Consider the following 21,672-nt stretch of genomic DNA (forward strand, 5'->3'; position numbering starts at 1 on the left):
CTTGTTCCATTTACTTTTGTCTCTCCTTAACGTTCCCTCTTTATCCCATATGAACTTGCTTCAATATTCTCACCCTGGGTTTTCATATCTTACTTCACACTTTAATCTCCTTTTGATGGCAGTGTGATGTACCTCCTGAGGAACCAGAGGGGAGGCCGCAAGAAACCCCTCGATAGCCTTTTAGGGAGTCAGGTCCAAGGTGGTATTTTTGAATTGTGCTGCCTGGATCTTTCTAATGTGTACAGGGATAAGTTGCTTGTAGGCAAGGCGTCACCCTGTAGCAGGTGTTGCCTTTATTCGTTACCAGTGAGTGTGTGCTACATTCATAACAGGGTGACATTAAAAGGTGGAAAAAATTTTGAAATCATTTTTCTTGCCATGATTTTTTTTTACATGACAAAACACTGGATTTTTAACAGGGGTGTGTAGACTTTTTATATATATGGAAAACAGTGCAATGAATGTATTTACACACAGTTCATAAGACTAAAGTTTTAGGAGTCTGCATGTATAACTCCATGGTCCTCATGTGGCTGCACATGTACAGCTATTGACATTGCCTTCCATGGGATTTCCAAAAATAGTCGCACAAGTGTGGTTGACTATTTTCTGGAATCCCCATAAAATTGAATGAAGACAATTGTGTGTGCTCCACTTCTCCTTCCACAGTGGCGCAAGATAGCGCCCTAAAGGCTGGATCTGCATCAGACATTCCTAGAATATCCTGTGCAGATGCATACAGACATGATTGGGTTAAATGGACACCATGTAGTTCTTCTGTTTGCTTGGACAACAGAATACTGGACAGGAGGTTCTGACTGGTTGCTGGAATTCTCAGTAATGGGAAAGTCTTATTTTTGGGCTGAAAGTAGTAATTTAAAAAGGAATTACCCATGGCAAGCCAAACTACAAAATTATTTTCATCTTCTACGTTACATGCCTGATCCTCGTAGAATTTTGGGATATGATTGGCAAAAAAAAACCATTAATCAGTAAAGCAAAGTAAGTTTTTGAACTGTAAGAAGATACTGGGGTATCTAGAGAGAGCTCTTTTTTTTTACAAGTTTGACAAAGTGCAAACTCCTATTTGTCCACTAGAGGGAGACAAAGTATAAAATGTGCTGCCGGTATCAGAATTGCGCACAAGATCCTGTTTTCCGTTTTGCGGTTAGAGAGGAAGAACCAATCCAGCAGATCCAAAGTCCTGCAATCCCGCTGTCCAATGCTTTACATAAAAAGAGTTTGTCAGAAAACATGTAACCCTTTGCGTGGGCTGGTCAAGTGGCCATACCTTATATGTTTTACCTTAATAAAGTGATTTTAGCATCTTTGTTTCACTAGAGATAATGCTTTCCTTTTTTCCCACCTTTTTTTTTGACCAAATGGGAATTCCATTTTTTTCTTATAAAGAAATGTTGAATATTTATTGTATAAGAGATAGTAAAGACGGTCTTTTTATTCCTACTTCAAAGTTTTTTTTTTAACTTTTTTAAAATCACCTAAAAAACCCTCTGAAATAAAACTATGTTGACTGTTTTAATTACGATTCCTTTGAAAGGTTAAAAATTAAATAAAAATTTAATTATTTAGTTGATTTTTTGGTCCATTTTATTATGACTGGAGCTATTATAAGAGCCTCTATTAAAGGAGAAAAAACCTTCGATAAGTTACAATCAATTCTGGGTAGAAAACACTACTGCAAGTTCCTCTGTGTGGAGGTCATTAAAAGTAAACTGTCACCAGATTTGTGCTAACCCATCTGAGAGCATCATAGTGTAGGGTCAGAGACCCCGATTCCAGTCATATATCGCTTACTAGGCTGCTTGCTACAGTTTTAATAAAATCAGCCTTTATCTGCTGCAGATCTAGCAGTTATCTAGCCCTGTATAACCCCGCCCACACCACTGATTGGAAGCTTTCTGTGTACACTGTGCATAGGCAGAAAGGTGCCAATCAGTGATGGGGTGGGGTTATAACAAACTCATGAATACGGAGGACTACCTGGCAGCAGGCTTACTAGTCCTCTAGTGATAATCTGCTGATAAAACATTATCAAAACTACAGCAAGCAGTCCAGTAAATGACACATCACTGGAGTCAGGGTCTCTGTCTCTACTTCATGAAGAAATCTTGGTGACAGTTTTATTAATAGGGAGTTAAATGTGTTTTCAACCCTTAATATATTTTTCACCCCATCTGTAGAGGCAGCGAGACACTAAGCAATGCTGTAACCTTTGTTGCTGTCTGTACTCGGTGTATGGGGCAAGTACTGGCTGTCATGAAATAGGACGTGTAGCAATGAAGAACTCACATTTCTGAAGAATCCTCTTTACTGATATATTCCTCTAGGATACTTGTGTCAATTGATGGTTCCAGAGCACCACTGATATCATGTCCTGAAATACAGAATATAAAAATATATTTAGGTTCAAATTAGAATTGGATGAAGGAAAGAAGGTCCAGCAGACTCCCCATCTGGTGCAAGGATCACACAGTCTAGAGAAGGTCCAGCAGACTCCCAACCAGGTGCACAGATCACACAGTCTAAAGAAGGTCCAGCAGACTCCCCATCAGGTGCACAGATCACACAGTCTAAAGAAGTTCCAGCAGACTCCCCATCAGGTGCACAGATCACACAGTCTAAAGAAGGTCCAGCAGACTCCCCATCAGGTGCACAGATCACACAGTCTAAAGAAGGTCCAGCAGGCTCCCCATCAGGTGCACAGATCACACAGTCTAAAGAAGTTCCAGCAGACTCCCCATCAGGTGCACAGATCACACAGTCTAAAGAAGGTCCAGCAGGCTCCCCATCAGGTGCACAGATCACACAGTCTAAAGAAGTTCCAGCAGACTCCCCATCAGGTGCACAGATCACACAGTCTAGAGAAGGTCCAGCAGACTCCCCATCAGGTGCACAGATCACACAGTCTAAAGAAGTTCCAGCAGACTCCCCATCAGGTGCACAGATCACACAGTCTAAAGAAGGTCCAGCAGACTCCCCATCAGGTGCACAGATCACACAGTCTAGAGAAGGTCCAGCAGACTCCCCATCAGGTGCACAGATCACACAGTCTAAAGAAGGTCCAGCAGACTCCCCATCAGGTGCACAGATCACACAGTCTAGAGAAGGTCCAGCAGACTCCCAACCAGGTGCACAGATCACACAGTCTAAAGAAGGTCCAGCAGACTCCCCATCAGGTGCACAGATCACACAGTCTAAAGAAGGTCCAGCAGGCTCCCCATCAGGTGCACAGATCACACAGTCTAAAGAAGTTCCAGCAGACTCCCCATCAGGTGCACAGATCACACAGTCTAGAGAAGGTCCAGCAGACTCCCCATCTGGTGCAAGGATCACACAGTCTAGAGAAGGTCCAGCAGACTCCCAACCAGGTGCACAGATCACACAGTCTAAAGAAGGTCCAGCAGACTCCCCATCAGGTGCACAGATCACACAGTCTAAAGAAGTTCCAGCAGACTCCCCATCAGGTGCACAGATCACACAGTCTAAAGAAGGTCCAGCAGACTCCCCATCAGGTGCACAGATCACACAGTCTAAAGAAGGTCCAGCAGGCTCCCCATCAGGTGCACAGATCACACAGTCTAAAGAAGTTCCAGCAGACTCCCCATCAGGTGCACAGATCACACAGTCTAAAGAAGGTCCAGCAGGCTCCCCATCAGGTGCACAGATCACACAGTCTAAAGAAGTTCCAGCAGACTCCCCATCAGGTGCACAGATCACACAGTCTAGAGAAGGTCCAGCAGACTCCCCATCAGGTGCACAGATCACACAGTCTAAAGAAGTTCCAGCAGACTCCCCATCAGGTGCACAGATCACACAGTCTAAAGAAGGTCCAGCAGACTCCCCATCAGGTGCACAGATCACACAGTCTAGAGAAGGTCCAGCAGACTCCCCATCAGGTGCACAGATCACACAGTCTAAAGAAGGTCCAGCAGACTCCCCATCAGGTGCACAGATCACACAGTCTAGAGAAGGTCCAGCAGACTCCCAACCAGGTGCACAGATCACACAGTCTAAAGAAGGTCCAGCAGACTCCCCATCAGGTGCACAGATCACACAGTCTAAAGAAGGTCCAGCAGACTCCCCATCAGGTGCACAGAGTCTAAAGAAGGTCCAGAGGACTTATTACCAGGTGCATGAATCACAAGGTCCATGTGCAGAAATAAAGGAAAAGACATCCATCTCCAGCAATCCAGCATAATCCAGTTATGGCTTTAATGAACGATTCACAGAAAATGAAACACACAGGTACAATATCCGACGCGTATAGGATCACATATGGGCTTTATCCATGGTCACACTTGATCCGAAATGCGTCAGTTTCGTCTTCTTCAGATCGTTCAATAAAAAGGTTATGAGATTTTAATGGATCACAGGAAGTGGATGTCTTTTTTTTTTCAAAACTAGAATTGTAATCTATTATATTTGTACAGCACTGCATTATAATAAGGTTTCTACATGCACATCAAGCAACTGGCAAACAAGAAAAAAGTCTTTTTAGTCTTGTTATTTTTGTTAGGGAAAAAACTGAGCAAAGCTCCAAAAAGGCGACTATAAGTCCAAAGTAAAATCAATTATTTTTATTAAGACAAATCCAGATACAAGGAGGGGGGGAGTGGACAATGAAGTGCGGAAGCCGCACACCGCATGGATAGCAAGGGGTTTGCTGTACAGTCAGAACCTATACAATATCAAGGACTACATTCATAGAATTACTAAATTATTGCAAAGTGCATATAGTGCATGGCAATGTATGGCAATTAAAAATGCACCCCCAAAAAATCTTATTCAAGCTCCATCCATCAAATAGGCAGCTAAATACACAGATCATTACCAGATAGCAGGTGACCTGATGAAGGAATAACCCTCTGAAACGGTCGTTGGGGTGGGCTGCTGACTGCTGCAACCTTTGCCCGCCATTCCATTAGGTAACTCAAGTTTCTTCTTTTGCTACTCTGCTTTTTGAGCGTCATATACCTGGTTAACCATGGTGAATGGTCACCTGCTATCTGGTAATGATCTTTGTATTTAGCTACCTATTTGATGGATGGAGCCTGAATAAGATTTTTTGGGGGTGCATTTTTAATTGCCATACATTGCCATGCACTAAATGCACTTTGCAATAATTTAGTAATTCTATGTATACAAGAAGAAAAAGTTCGTTCAGCACACCGGCATAAATGAAAAAAACTTTATTAGGCTAATATGCCACATTAAGATGCAAAAAACACCGGACGCGTTTCCGGTGCACAAAGGCACCCTTAGTCATAGGTCTATTCTATGTATGTAGTCCTTGATATTGCATAGGTTCTGACTGTACAGCAACCCCTTGTTATCCATGCGGTGTGCGGGTTCCGCACTTCATTGTCCACTCCCCCCCCTTGTATCTGGATTTGTCTTAATAAAAATTATTGATTTTACTTTGGACTTATAGTCGCCTTTTTGGAGCTTTGCTCAGTTTTTTCCCTTGGTAGATTGCGGTTGTCCTTATTGCCCATGTCTGCTATGAAAGTCTTAGGCCTCTTTCACACTTCAGTTTTTTTGCATCAGTTAAAATCCGCCAAAAGGACGGATGGCGGATCCGTTTTAGTACTGATGACAACGGTGTCCGTTTTTTTGACGGATCCGCAAAATGAAGAATTTTAAAGGAATCGCAGCCTGGAAAAGGAGAGAGAGAGAGAGAGAGAGAGAGAGTTCAACAAATGCCCTTTTTTTTTTTTACACCTTTTTAGATTAAAATAGATCACACATCAGTTTTCAGCTGCGCAAAATAGTAAAAGAAAAATTGAACAAAAATTTGTGCTCTACTACGGTACTGGAGTACAATTGCATAAACATTTTGGAACATTTTGAAAAAGTTACAAATGATGACTTAAGTTAAAATATCCAAAACCCATAATGCCATACAAAAAAAAAAAACAAAAAACAAAAAAACACACAGATGAAACCAGGTAAAGTTAAATTATAAAATGGTGTATACTTAATAATGAATGAAGCAAAAATGTAAAAGTCACTATTACAATCATTTACTCCAGAGAAAAAAAAAGACGCAAAGGCAATATCAAATCGGAGGCTTGGCCTAAAAAAACAAACAAAAAAACTTGTATTTTTACCCTGTTCTGTGAATTTCTGCAGAAAGTTTTTTTGTTCTTTTTTTTTTCTAGTAAAATTTAATAATTGCACTTTTTTAACCTTGGAACATCTAAGGATTGTTTTCTTGGATATCAGCAAGTGTGAATCATCTAAAAAGGAAGAATTTTTCTATATTATATGCCAATACAAGATGTTACCATGCTTACCCAGTGGCATATATATATATTACTCTAAAAAAGGAAGACGAGAAAGGCAAACGGGACCAAAGCACGTCCAGCACCCAAGAAATAAGATGGCTCAATTAGAACAAAATAATCCTATTTAACCCTTAGCACTCTTCATGGTCAGACTACACGGTGGCTGCCTGATTAGTGTCCATTGCAAATGTTCTAGAACAAGTCTCTTCTCTCCGGCGTTTTCTCTCTGTTGATACAATGTGCTGTTTTATCTGCCTCCCATGTGTGGGATGTTAGCATCCTCGCAGGGCGTGTGCCAACCATGGATACCACTCCATTTCCAGAGAACATGGTTTACCTCCCCCGCAAAGAGCAATGGAAAGTGTCCCAATACGTAAAACAAAGAGGTTGCCAGAAGCCAAGGAAGAACGGACATAGATGGAACAAAAAAAACAAAAAAATGCACTTTCGTTAAGTATTTGCTATTTGCTCCTAGCACTGAGGTCCAGAGATTTGGGCCTCGTTTAGACGTCCATATTTGTCTTATTTTCAGAAGTGATTTGGATCTGATTGTTTAATCCGAAATTATTACATGAAAAATTAAAATTGCAAAGCATCTATAGTGGCTTGCAAAAGTATTCACCCCCGTTGGTATTTTTCATTTTGCTACCTCTCTTAGCAGGTCTGTTATGGTACCATGGTTCTATTTGATGATAATGGATATTTCTTCTATATAACTTGCGTTTATTTGTGAAAAAAAAAATGGAAATCAGGTGAAAATGTTGAAAATTTTACAATTTTCAAACTTTTAATTCTTATGCCATGAAATCAGAGAGTTCTGTCGCATAAAATTGTTAATAAGTAACATTTCCCACATGTCTACTTTACAACAGCACAATTTTGGAAACAATTTTTAATTTTTAGGAAGTTAAAAGTTGACCAGCGATTTCTCATTTTTACAACACCATTTTATTTTTAGGGACCACATCACATTTGAAGTCACTTTGCGGGGTTTATTTGATAGAAAATACCCAAAAGTGACACCATTCTAAAAACTGCACCCCTCAAGGTGCTCAAAACCACATTCAAGAAGTTTATTAACCCTTCAGGTGCTTCACGGGAACTGAGGTAAGGATTTTATCCAGGGGTCTAGTGAGCATTTTGAACCCACCGATACGACACAGAATTTGATAATATTAAGTCATCATATTGAGTATGCTCAGGTATGCATCGAATATGGCGGGTGCTCGAGTGACATGCTAGAGTCACTGCCCCGCATGTTTCGCAGCTTTTAGACGCCAAAAAAACCATGCAGGGATCCGCGATACTTTGTGCATACCCGAGCACCTGATGTAAACTTGTGCTCAATACTAGCACTCAATATCGTCATTTTTTTACTTTTGAAAAAAACAAACACGATTCTAATCCCCAACCCTAACCCATCCCTAACCCCAACCCCAAAGAATGGAAAAAAATAAAAAAAAAAATATCATTTTTATCTTACTAAAGGGAGTACAAAGGGGGGTTTGATTTACTCCTTTTTTATTTTGATCACTGGGATAGGGTTTATCACAGTGATCAAAGGGAACCAATAGGTAAAATTCCCTATTGTTGCCGGGTACCGGCCGGTAGATCTCGGCGGGCGCACTGCACATGTGCATGCCATTTTTTCTTCCAGAAAGATAACACCGGGTTGGAGGACTGATCAGGAGGAACTGGGGGATGGTGAAGGTCTCGGGGCACATAATATCTCTCTCCTCTGATATGTATATCATGTCAGACGTGAGAGAAATCATTGAAACAGCTGGATTCACTACCATTGGAAAATCTGTCCCTGATCATGTTCTCCATGGTCTTAGCTACCCCCGTCAGCCGAGACACCGGAGATTTTCCAACTCTGGGGGGCACTACCATCTAATTCCCGATCACAGTTTTAAAACGGCGATGAGGGAATAAGTATCCATAGCAGCCGCCGTTTTAATGCGTATTGGCGGTCGCTAAGGGGTTAATGGTGCTGCAGCCTTTCACAAATGGTGTGTATATGCAGACAGGCTTGTGACACTTGGATTGCACACAGGTGACGTCCTGTCACTAAGCATCGGAGTTATGAAGGGAATTGCTTGCAACACAAAATTTTAGGGGCTTCATAGCAAAAGAGGTGAATACATATGCACATGTCAATTTGTAATTATGTGATCCCATACATGTCATTTATGCATATATTTTCTCACTTCACCACCTTAGACTATTTAGTGCTGATGCATCACACACAAATCAGATTACAAAAATATTTAAGCACAGGTTGTAATGTAAAAAACTAGGTAAAAAGCCAAGAGGGTGAATACTTTTGCAAGCCACTGTACATTCAATACAGTGTAAATCACAAACAGTTTTGTGCGGTCACTGATTTTCAGGGGCCGATAGACTTGTATGGGTAATTTTGATCCATGACTCGGACCAAAAACTGACACGTCTCCGTGACTTTTTCATGTACATGCGTTCCGATAAAAAACGCGGACATGAGAATTGCCCCATAGACTTTAACGGGAACATGTTTGATCCATGAAAAATACAGATATAACAAGTAGATAGAAAACAGACATCTTATGAACAGTGCTGTGAATTATGGTATTTGTTTTCTGTTTTGGGAACAGAATAATAGAATTTGTGGCAGGGACAAATCGGTTGCATGACGGATCAGATCAGCACCAGATGGACCAACAATTGTTTTCCATGAAGGTGCCCCTCTTTTTTCCTGAATAAATAGCACAATATGCTGCTCCATTTGTAAAAATTACAGAAGTTGCCACAGATCCAGCACAGGTGTGAACGATAAAGGGAGATAACACTTCTAAAGAATGGGGGCCACAGTAATGTATATGGGGCTGCCCGTTGTGAAAAAAACATTTTCCTTAACCCGTCTATTGAGACATAATTGGAAATGGAAATATAATTTGGGTCCAATTTCCACTTAGTGGAGCACTGCTCTTTGCTCTCATAGTGCACATATCGAATTGTTTTGGACAAATCTGAATCCATTTCATCAGCCACAAATTTATTGGCCCTTTGTTATATATATAAAAAAAAATCCTTTGTCACAAGTCACTAAATTCATTGCTATAATTATTTACTAAAAGAAAACCAACCTAAAATGTCACATGTAGATCCATGCAGAAATGCTACACTGACTACTGACCCTACGTTTCTGCTACAACCTCAGTCTCCTACTGTGAGTGACCATGGTTCCTACTGGAATTCTGGTCAGACACACAGTGAGGAAAATAAGTATTTGACACACTGCCAATTTTGCAAGTTTTCCCACCTACAAAGAATGGAGAGGTAGGTCTGTAATTTTTATTGTAGGTACACTTCAACTGTGACAGAATCTAAAAATAAAAACCAGAAAATCACATTGTATGATTTTTACTTAATTAATTTGCATGAAATAAGTATTTCATAAAACCGAAGTTAATATTTGGTACAGAAACCTTTGTTTGCAGTTACAGAGGTCAGACGTTTCCTGTAGTTCTTGACCAAGTTTGCCCACACTGCAGCAGGGATTTTGTCCCACTCCTCCATACAGATCTTCTCCAGATCTTTCAGGTTTTGGGGCTGTTGCTGGGCAACATTGAGTTTCAGGTTCCGCCAAAGATTTTCTATTGGGTCCGGTCTGGAGACTGGATAGACCACTCCAGGACCTTGAAATGCTTCTTACAGAGCCACTCCTTACTTGCCCTGGCTGTGTGTTTCGGTTGTTGTTGGCCAAAATCCTGCAATACATGACCCCATCCATCCTCCCTTCAATACAGTGCAGCCATCCTGTCTCCTTTGAAGAAAAGCTCCCACAAAGTATGATGTTTCTCCCAACATGCTTCACGGTTGGGATGTTTTTCCTGGGGTTGTACTCATCCTTCTACCTCCAAACATGGCAAGTGGAGTTGATTCCAAAAAGTTCTATTTTGGTCTCATCTGACCACATGACCTTCTCCCGTGACTCCTTTAGATCATCCAGATGGTCATTAGCAAACTTAAAATGGACCTGGGCATGTGCTGGTGTGAGCAGGGGGACCTTACATGCCCTGCACGGTTTTAATCCATGATGGTGTAGTGTGTTATTAATGTTTGAGACTGTGGTCCCAGCTCTCATAAGATCATTAACTATGTCTCCCTGTGTAGTTCTGGGCTGATTCCGGACCTTTCTCAGAATCATCCTTACTCCATGAGGTGAGATCTTGAATGGAGCCACAGACTGAGAAGACTGACAGTCATCTTGTGTTTCTTCCATTTTCTACAGGAAAGATACACTCACTGGCCACTTTATTAGGTACACCTGTCCAACTGTGTGTTAAGACTTAATTTCTAATCAGCCAATCACATGGCGGCAACTCAGTGCATTTAGGCATGTAGACATGGTCAAGACAATCTCCTGCAGTTCAAACCGAGCATCAGTATGGGGAAGAAAGGTGATTTGAGTGCCTTTGAACGTGGCATGATTGTTGGTGCCAGAAGGGCTGGTCTGAGTATTTCAGAAACTGCTGATCTACTGGGATTTTCACGCACAACCATCTCTAGGGTTTACAGAGAATGGTCCGAAAAAGAAAAAAAATCCAGTGAGCGGCAGTTCTGTGGCCGGAAATGCCTTGTTGATGCCAGAGGTCAGAGGAGAATGGGCATACTGGTTCGAGCTGATAGAAAGGCAACAGTGACTCAAATTGCCACCCGTTACAACCAAGGTAGGCAGAAGAGCATCTCTGAACGCACAGTGCGTCGAACTTTGAGGCAGATGGGCTACAGCAGCAGAAGACCACACTGGGTACCACTCCTCTCAGCTAAGAACAGGAAACTGAGGCTACAATTTGCACAAGCTCATCGAAATTGGACAGTAGAAGATTGGAAAAACGTTGCCTGGTCTGATGAGTCTCGATTTCTGCTGCGACATTCGGATGGTAGGGTCAGAATTTGGCGTAAACAACATGAAAGCATGGATCCATCCAGCCTTGTATCAACGGTTCAGGCTGGTGGTGGTGGTGTCATGGTGTGGGGAATTTTTTCTTGGCACTCTTTGGGCCCCTTGGTACCAATTGAGCATCGTTGCAACGCCACAGCCTACCTGAGTATTGTTGCTGACCATGTCCATCCCTTTATGACCACAATGTACCCAACATCTGATGGCTACTTTCAGCAGGATAATGCGCCATGTCATAAAGCTCGAATCATCTCAGATTGGTTTCTTGAACATGACAATGAGTTCACTGTACTCAAATGGCCTCCTCAGTCACCAGATCTCAATCCAATAGAGCATCTTTGGGATGTGGTGGAACGGGAGATTCGCATCAGGGATGTGCAGCCGACAAATCTGCGCCAACTGTGTGATGCCATCATGTCAATATGGTCCAAAATCTCTGAGGAATGCTTCCAGCACCTTGTTGAATCTCTGCCACGAAGAATTGAGGCAGTTCTGAAGGCAAAAGGGGGTCCAACCCGTTACTAGCATGGTGTACCTAATAAAGTGGCCAGTGAGTGTATACACTGTATATCTTTGTACCAATGTAGGTACGTGAGCCGACTGGGGGGTGGTCCTTCTTCCGCCGCAAACAGACTTAAGACAGACACCGATGTGCGTTCAACAGGTCCTCCTTATTGGCCGTCCTCTCGACGACCCGCAGCACCACACAGCAGCTGCTCAACTCCGCACACAGGCCCGGGTACCTTCACTTCCTTCCTTTTCCTAATTGACGTCCCTCACGGCTCTTTCACTGTGGCTGCCCTAGGCCTACCACCACAGCGCTTCACCCGTCCGAGTCCGTCCGCCTGTAGCTTCTCCTGTCAGGGCCACCCCCCTGTCTTCCCCCTCAATACCTTCTGGAGCTTCTTCTCTGTCTGTCTCTCCCGTCAGTCTTCTCCTCTCCTGAGCTGCTCTCCCTGGACTGGCTTCTTCTGGAACTCTCTACTCCTTCTTATATTCCCACTCTCTGGGAATTCCCTTCTAGAGCTCCTGTAACCGCGCGGCCACAAGGCCTCTGCGGTTTCGAAGCCTTAAGCTGATGTAAAGCCCTTTTCTCACTGCTCTCTGCTGCCATCTTGTGGCCAAACTACAGTATTACACCTCCTTCTGTTTCTGTTTTCTTTAGTCTCCCCCAGTACTTCACCATCCTTGTCCTATTTCTAGCTGTCTCCCACCTTCATATCCAGCAGTCCACGTCAAGCACGCTGTACATTACCCTCCTGCTGCAGAAAGGTCCATAGGTCAGTCCACTTCTCCTACACCATGTTAGCCAGTAGATAGAAGAATATGTTGTATTAGTCTAGCCTGATGAAGAGACCTGAGTAGTCTCGAAAGCTTGCAATGTGTTACCATCTTTTCAGTTAGCCATTAAAAGGTATCAACTACTGAGGACTCTCAATCCTGAATATTTTTCTATCTACTGGCTAACACGGTACAAAGATATACATCTTTCCTGTATCAATTCTAAATATTCTTCCATTTTCTAATAATTGTGCCAACAGTTGTTGCCTTCTCACCAAGCTGCTTGCCTATTGTCCTGTAGCCCATCACAGCCTTGTGCAGGTCTACAATTTTGTCCATGGTGTCGTTAGGCAGCTCTTTGGTTTTGGCCTTGGTGGCAGGTTGGAGTGTGATTGAGTGTGTGGAGAGGTGTCTTTTATACAGGTAATGAGTTCAAACAGGTGTAATTAGTACAGGTAATGAGTGCGGAGTAGGAGGGCTTCTTAAAGAAAAACTAACAGGTCTGTGAGAGGCAGGATTCTTGCTGGTTGGTAGGTGATCAAATAGTTATTTCATGCAATAAAATTCAATTTAATTATGTAAAAATCATACCATGTGATTTTCTGGATTTTTATTGTTATATTCTGTCTCTCACAGTTGAAGTGTACCTGCGATAAAAATTTGTAGGTGGGAAAACTTGTAAAATCGGCAGTGTATCAAATACTTATTTTCCTCACTGCACTTGTATATTACACAGTACCAGGTTTGATGGGAGCGAGCGATCCAATCAGGACCGCAGAATAAGTTGGCACAACAAATGAGGTCATAAATAAATTTACTTGTCATCAGTCACTGAAGTGGCATGAGCACAAGTTAACAATGTAATTAACAGGAACTCCACCTTTGGAGCCACTTTATAGATTAGATTAAAGAATTACATAATAGGAAATTAAACGATACACCGGGCTTACAACCAACTGTGTGATGGAAAGAAAAGGTCAGTGGGTTACTGGTATTGAAAGGTAACTTCACATCTCAGAGAGAGACGTGTTTGGGAGTATAAATTTATGACGACCTTTGACACTCTCAGTGCTGGAATGAATGTGTCGCATGGATTTATGTCTTTTTACATCAATTAAGGAATTTGCTCCTAAGACCGTGTGGGGCATCACAACACATTAATTAGGAGACCCCAATCAGAGGACTATAAAACATCCGGACTCCTTATCTATGAACTGGTCCAATATTTGTTTCTCCCTCTCCCATAATCATAATTCTGCTTCACGTCACTTGTCTTATCTATTGCATTTTTTCTGTGTTGTATTGTGCATAAATGTGACTCTTCAGATTTTATATTAGTCTAGCCTGAAGAAGAGACCTGAGTAGTCTCGAAAGCTTGCAATGTGTTACCATCTTTTCATTTAGCCATTAAAAGTTATCAACCACTGAGGACTCTCAATTCTGAATATTTTTGACATTTTGTACACACTCTTGATGAACGAAGCATTGCAGTAAGATGCATCAAATTCTTTAAGAGGCATGTGCATCTCAATGGAGTTGGTGCATCCTTGACTGCCGTGCGCCACCACCATAAGCGTCACGTCAGCAAGTAGCATAAATTGTCATAAACTATTCTGACTCACTTGGTCACAGCCCATCTCTGACTATTTTTCTCAAATTGGCCACAAGTGACCGGGAGTGGCGTATAAACCAGGGCTGTGGAGTCGGTAAGCCAAACCTGCGACTCCGACTCCTCAATTTCCCTTACACCGACTCTGACTCCCGCATATATTGCTTATATTTAAGTGAAAAATTTATTGTTGAAGATTGTGAGCCCTCGCGGGCAGGGTCCTCTCTCCTCCTGTACCAGTTATGACTTGTATTGTTTAAGATTATTGTACTTGTTTTTATGTATACCCCCCTCACATGTAAAGCGCCATGGAATAAATGGCGCTATAACAATAAATAATAATAATAATGTGAACATCAGACATTTAATCATTTCTATGATCCAATAATCAAGATATTTAGATAGAACATAATATCTATTTATTGGAATACAACTTTAGAACACAAAAAACTGTAATAAATTGTAAATATGTAATACACTGTATAATATCGATTACATATATACAGTACAGACCAAAAGTTTGGACACACCTTCTCATTCAAAAAGTTTTCTTTATTTTCATGACTATGAAAATTGTAGATTCACTCTGAAGGCATCAAAACTATGAATTAACACATGTGGAATTATATAATTAACAAAAAAGTGTGAAACAACTGAAAATATGTCTTATATTCTAGTTTCTTCAAAGTAGCCACCTTTTGCTTTGATTACTGCTTTGCACACTCTTGGCATTCTCTTGATGAGCTTCAAGAGGTAGTCACCGGAAATGGTCTTCCAACAGTCTTGAAGGAGTTCCCAGAGATGCTTAGCACTTGTTGGCCCTTTTGCCTTCACTCTGCGGTCCAGCTCACCCCAAACCATCTCGATTGGGTTCAGGTCTGGTGACTGTGGAGGCAGGTCATCTGGCGTAGCACCCCATCACTCTCCTTCTTGGTCAAATAGCCCTTACACAGCCTGGAGGTGTGTTTGGGGTCATTGTTCTGTTGAAAAATAAATGATGGTTCAACTAAACACAAACCGGATGGAATAGCATGCCGCTGCAAGATGCTGTGGTAGCCATGCTGGTTCAGTATGCCTTCAATTTTGAATAAATCCCCAGCAGTGTCACCAGCAAAGCACCCCCAGACCATCACACCTCCTCCTCCATGCTTCACGGTGGGAACCAGGCATGTAGAGTCCATCCGTTCACCTTTTCTGCGTCGCACAAAGACATGGTGGTTGGAACCAAAGATCTCAAATTTGGACTCATCAGACCAAAGCACAGATGTCCACTGTTCTAATGTCCATTAGTTGTGTTCTCTAGCCCAAACAAGTCTCTTCTGCTTGTTGCCTGTCCTTAGCAGTGGTTTCCTAGCAGCTATTTTACCATGAAGGCCTGCTGCACAAAGTCTCCTCTTAACAGTTGTTGTAGAGATGTGTCTGCTGCTAGAACTCTGTGTGGCATTGACCTGGTCTCTAATCTGAGCTGCTGTTAACCTGTGATTTCTGAGGCTGGTGACTCGGATGAACTTATCCTCCGCAGCAGAGGTGACTCTTGGTCTTCCTTTCCTGGGGCAGTCCTCATGAGAGCCAGTTTCTTTGTAGTGCTTGATGGTTTTTGCCACTGCACTTGGGGATACTTTCAAAGTTTTCCCAATTTTTCGAACTGACTGACCTTCATTTCTTAAAGTAATGATGGCCACTCGTTTTTCTTTACTCAGCTGCTTTTTTCTTGCCATAATACAAATTCTAACAGTCTATTCAGTAGGACTATCAGCTGTGTATCCACCAGACTTCAGCACAACACAACACACACACTATGACTTATCTCAGCTAAGACAAAGCCTACATCCTCAGGCTACATTCACACTATGGGCGTAGCCAGGATCAAACCTGGGGGGGGGGCAGAACCTCATGCTGTTCCGCAGAATTTCATACTGCACACCTCAGCTGCTGCAGAACCTCATACTTCACACCCCTACACTTGAAAATAAAGCCTGCACCTTAAGAAGATGTGGTGATGAATGCAGTCTATTTATTCCAACTATCAGTTGATGTTGATGTGTTACTGAAGACGAGCAATGCCTGTCCTGGGCGTCCTTTTGGGCAGCTATGAGGTGTACCTGACTGGTGCTAAAAAAAAGGAGAGTTAGTCTGTGTGCTACCCGGCTTTCATTCTTTTTGGTACAGATAAGATATGGATAGACAGATATGGATAAATGAATAGAGCAGATTTCTAATCTGCTTTTGCTATTGAAAACATTATCTATGAGCTCAAAAACCTTTCAGGTGATGCAGTTTTTTCAAAAGCTGATCTGCTTTTGCAACTGAAAAACGTATCCTCAAAAAACGCAGGAAAAACGCTGTGTGTGAATGTAGTCTTAGATCAGGAATAGAACAGTCATTTATAGGACATTTCATAACTTTCCTAAATTCCTATAAAAAAATATTCAGCACATTCTGCATTGAACTATTGTACCCAATTTATTATATATTTTATGAGTCGGAGTCGGTCCATTTTATGCCGACTCCAACTCCGACTGCACCAAAATGAGCACCGACTCCGACTCTACGACTCCGACTCCACAGCCGTGGTATAAACATAAGAGTTCAAACACCTTAAATGGAGTCAAACCAAGTACAGGCGCTCGGTTCATCATGGTGAACTAGATCTTCCTATCTACTTGTTTTCCACCCATCTCCGCCCTTCTCTGGCTCTATGAAGTCAAATCTGTTAATCAAAGAGGGGTGGTGAAGATACACTTCAATGATTGTCCCTGCCATGAAGCCCCGAGCAAATGTACCTGGTTTGAACAGTCACTGTGATAGTCCCTTTAATGAATCGGACCCGATGGGTCTCTGAAAACATGAAGCACAGATCTTGTTTGTGTCGGCAAACGTGAAGACAGATGGTATTTCCAAAGGCACATTCTGCTTGTGAGATGGTAACGTGACTTATGGATAGACTGGGAAGTATTTTGCCTACCATGAGAATAATTCCGGAGTCAGACTAATGTGCATATAAGTTTAAGAAAGTTTGAAAAGTGAGATGTGATAGGTTCCTCTCTAAAGTGAAGCTCTGCTACTCCCAAGATCATCAAGAATGCCGCAGCCCTTGTTATCATGGGGCCCGACATTTACCTAAAGTGTAATCAGTAGTGGGACAAGAGAAGGAGACCATAAAAATATACTTTTGGAGACTTTGGAATAATAAGAACATATAAAGTTTTCTTGTACTGGATCTTCATAGGCTGCATAGTGCTTGTGCCCCCGGCAGGTGGAAGTTGTCTGTGAATTCCTGTTTTTGATACTTGTTCCTGGGATTTGTTTGTGAGGAATGCGGGAACTGTGCACATCACCAGACGCGGCCTTCCCTCGCACCTAAAGCCAGCTTTACATGATTAGAGGCTAATACATCGCTTGATGGTCACGGGACTCAGCCAAAGGATTAGGAGAAAAACAAAAACTTTAGAGAAAGCTATAGAAGCTACAGACAGAGAGAGTCATATTACAGGACCACCAAGATAAGGTCATATTGGGGGACAACCAGGATCAGGTCGCACAGCAGGACTAAAGTAGATAACTTTACGTAGCGGGACCACCACGACTTGCCTCAGTTCTACAGATCAAGTCCAAGGCTGCTATATTACTACAGCCAAGGTCATAGACACCCCAGAGTCATGCCACGTAGCACCCTTGGCATTTATTAAAAAGTCAGTGGGGGCTAGTGCAGTTTTGCAATATGTGAAAGTACCCTATATTTTTCCAGTTGAGGTACTAATATATTCTGTACTTCGACCAGTCTGTGTCCTCAGTGAGGTTCACAATCTAATTTAGTCTAGACAATTTCATAGGTAGGTAGCCAATGTTTTTGGGGTGTAGGAGAATCAGAGTACATGGTCTGGTCTTTTTGACCTTATCAACTATATGACTAGGTCTCCTGCATGTGGTGAGCCAATCACATGACCAGGACACATTTTCATCATTTGCAAGAAAACAAAAAATTTCTATTAATTGACTACATTTCTTGGAAACCGTATAGATCTGCTACACAAAGAACATTACAAAATGTCATAACTATTCGTTAAGGGGTAAGGTTTCTCCTTGTGGAGAGTGACATTCCAGCTCTGGCCTGTCAAGGTAAGGGGGCTTATTTGCCGTGCAGTGCTCCTCTGGGAATTTTAATATGCAAATTGCCTCTTCAACGAGGAAGAGGACTTGAACTCTATAGCGCCACCTATTGGTAGTAGCGATCCTACAAGTCACAATCGACCCTTTAATGAATCTTGTAGTATGACTTAGGATAAAAGCCAAATCAGAATCTCAATTTGCAGACAAGATGTTTTGAGCTATTGGCCCTCGTCAGTGCAAAGTATGAGATCTGATTTGGCTAGGTGAGAGGCTCTGGACTGAGGTCTAAGGGGTAAGGTTTCTTCTTGTGAAGAGTGACATACCAGCTCTGGCTTGTCAAGGTAAGGAGGCTTATTCGCCGTGCAGTGCTCCTCTGGGAATTTCAATATGCAAATTGCCTCTTCAACGAGGAAGAGGACTTGAACTCTATAGCGCCACCTATTGGTAGTAGCGATCCTACAAGTCACAATCGACCCTTTAATGAATCTTGTAGTATGACTTAGGATAAAAGCCAAATCAGAATCTCAATTTGCAGACAAGATGTTTTGAGCTATTGTCCCTCATCAGTGCAAAGTATGAGAACTGATTTGGCTAGGTGAGAGGCTCTGGACTGAGGTCTAAGGGGTAAGGTTTCTCCTTGTGAAGAGTGACATACCAGCTCTGGCTTGTCAAGGTAAGGAGGCTTATTCGCCGTGCAATGCTCTTCTGGGAAATTTAATATGCAGATTGCCTCTTCTTAACTATTCGTTAAGTAACGGACAACTTATATTTGCTAAATCTGGTCTATCCTTCTAAGTTCCAAAAATCTTTATGGTTTACAAACAATCTTAGTGCTACTAAAACTCCTGACTATTCTGATAGTTAAAAAGAAGTTAAACCGCCCATATACTTGGTGGAGTCGAATGAAGTTGGATGGTGCACCATGCCTGGCAGGGCATGGATCATACGTGAGTTAGTCGGCCCTGTTTGCCAGTTCTCCGCTCATCTGTTTTCATGAAGACGGCCAGGTCTGCTTCTCTTAACTGTCAGCCTTTCATTCCATGTACACAATCTTTCAGAGCTCTTTATGGGCTGCCAGCTATTTAGTAAAAACAAACCCATTTTATTAACCCATCCAGCATATTATTGGAATGAGACATGGCATCTGGAACTTTTCACCAAGCTTGCAATGATGCCAGATGTGGTCATCAAGGCTCATAAATATCCCCAAGTTGCAATATTTCAATCATTTTTATTAATTCTCCACAGAGGACCCTCTTTGTGCTCTGCACAGTCTCCCTACGGCCATATATAACAGCAGGCGGACTCGATAGTACCGTGTAGACTGTCACCTGTGCCCTCCAAGCAATGGCATTCCCATATCTCTTAATCATGAGTAATCCCCATGCAGTCACCCCTTAGACGCAATTCATCCCACCCTGGAACCCCTTAACAAGAAGCAGATGTGTGAATGCGAGAGGGGAGCAGGGTCAAGCATTTTAATGAGCTGAGGAGTAGTGGTGAGAAGGAGGCTCCTGCCTCTCCTGACAAGGATTTTTAGGATTCTTTTGTTCCCAAGGAGTGAGACATCAGACAAGAAGGAGACTTCTAACAGAAATGAGACATCTGATAGGAATGGAAAGTTACAATTCCAAGATAATAGTAAATCAAGTGGCGCATACGTAACCAGACGCAGAAATCACCACAATGCGTTAATCCGACTAAAACCAACTTTTTTTATGTCCATTTCATATGTGATTGCAATGAAAGGCTTGATTAATGGTTCATGACTTATTGAAGATAAGGTGTATTTGCAAATGACCTAACCTTTAAGACTATTGCTCCACAGTACCACACCTCATGGTGAGATCTCAGAATCTCCACTATTCGTGGCATTACTATTTGGCCATAACCAGATGGTCACTTGGAACTTCATTACAACATGAACCGTTGATGTTAAGGAGCAAGCTGTGTTAATGCCATGGTTCTACCATGACCTTGGTGGACTCCAGCGTCCTAGCTTAGAGATATGGATGATGTTGTGTCATGGCATCTTTTACTAAATGTTTGCCAGTGATGGCTCATTTTCATATTGCTTCCTTCCAAGCGATCATATATGACCATAGTGAAGGCACACTAAATTCAGAATTCTATGATCAAATGATCTTGATACCATATAAAATCATTACCATCTACTGTACATCTCACAACGAATCCACGATGGTTCCCGACATCAGAGTGGAACATACTGATGGAATCGATATTCCATTGAGAGAAGCAGGGAGGGAAATTAGATGGCAAGTATGTACCACAAATCTCATATGAGACGAACTCCCAAACTGGAAAGCATAGACAAATCCTAACAGTGGCTACATTACACATGTGGCGCCCCTGAGGCTCAGTCGCCACAGAGGTACTGCACCTTCTCCTAAGGTGTAGTGCTCCACCGACTAGGTAAGTTGGGAACTCCTTTCCACACACCAACACCTGCATCCCACACACAGGATAGTTCAGTAGGTCCACCTAGCAGCTTCAGGCTGGGGTAGCAGAGCACCCTTCGTGGAACCCTGCTTCGTAACACGAGATGTGCTGGGAGGTGGGTGGAGTCAGTATAAAAGAGGGGGAAAGTTTAGAATTACAGGTCAGTCTGACAGAAGGTCATTCTGACGAGAGGGAGAAGAGTTCAGTTCTGAAGTTAGTTTTAGTTCAGTTTGAGTTCAGTATAGAAAGAGTGCTGCAGCTGCCTCAGTGATCTGAGCCAGCTGGCACGGGAGAGAGAAGAGAAGGAGAAAGACGTAGACCTGCAACCTAAGCTTCCATAAGAGAGAGAAGGAACAGCGCGGAACGAAGGAGTAGGAGAACAGAGAGGAGTTGTAGGTTGAGAGAGTACCCTCCCTATAGGTTCTCAGCGCAAGGCTGGGGCCCGGTCCCCGAGGTTGTATGGACACTTATGGTTCTGCAGCAGACACCGGTGGAGTAGTTGGCTGTAAATGCATTACTCCCATCCAAGACTTGGGACACAACAGCAACCGATTAGAGAGCCAGGACTCTGAGAGGAGTCCCCGATAGAGGCTACAGCTGTCTGTCATACAGGTAGAGTTGTTAGGAACATCTGACAGGAGGAACTTCAGAGTAACCACGGTACTGGAGCTCTTCACACTAAAGGCGCAATAGAGGAGTCGTTCAAGAAAGGCACATGTTGGCGGAGTGTTGGAGAGGAGAACCCTGACTTGCCCGGGAGGTTGATTGAGTCTCTACCACGGAGGACACGGCACAGAGGCAGGCACCAGTTGGTACCACGAACTGTGAGTAAAGCTTTGAAACCGCAAGCCCTGGTGTCCTCCATTCATTCGCCGTTAACACCTTCAGCACTGCTACATCTGGGTACCGGCATTTATACCATTCTGCGCCTCTCCTCATCCATTGCACCCACACTGCCC

At 42.6% G+C, this 21,672-nt stretch overlaps 1 protein-coding gene across 7 annotated transcripts in view; it reads right to left on the minus strand.

Moving 5' to 3' along the window:
- Positions 1–21,672, minus strand: part of MYRF (myelin regulatory factor) — a 182,971-nt gene that overhangs the window by 39,011 nt on the left and 122,288 nt on the right. For all 7 annotated transcript variants that reach the window (XM_073573973.1, XM_073573975.1, XM_073573974.1 and 4 more), the window contains exon 2: positions 2,311–2,395. In XM_073573973.1, coding sequence (XP_073430074.1) covers positions 2,311–2,395 — 85 coding nt within the window. The remainder of the gene's footprint in view (positions 1–2,310; positions 2,396–21,672) is intronic.

This window comes from Dendrobates tinctorius, unplaced genomic scaffold, assembly GCF_039654945.1.
Source record: "Dendrobates tinctorius isolate UK_male_01 unplaced genomic scaffold, ASM3965494v1 ptg000037l, whole genome shotgun sequence".
Taxonomy (NCBI): Eukaryota; Metazoa; Chordata; class Amphibia; order Anura; family Dendrobatidae; genus Dendrobates; species Dendrobates tinctorius.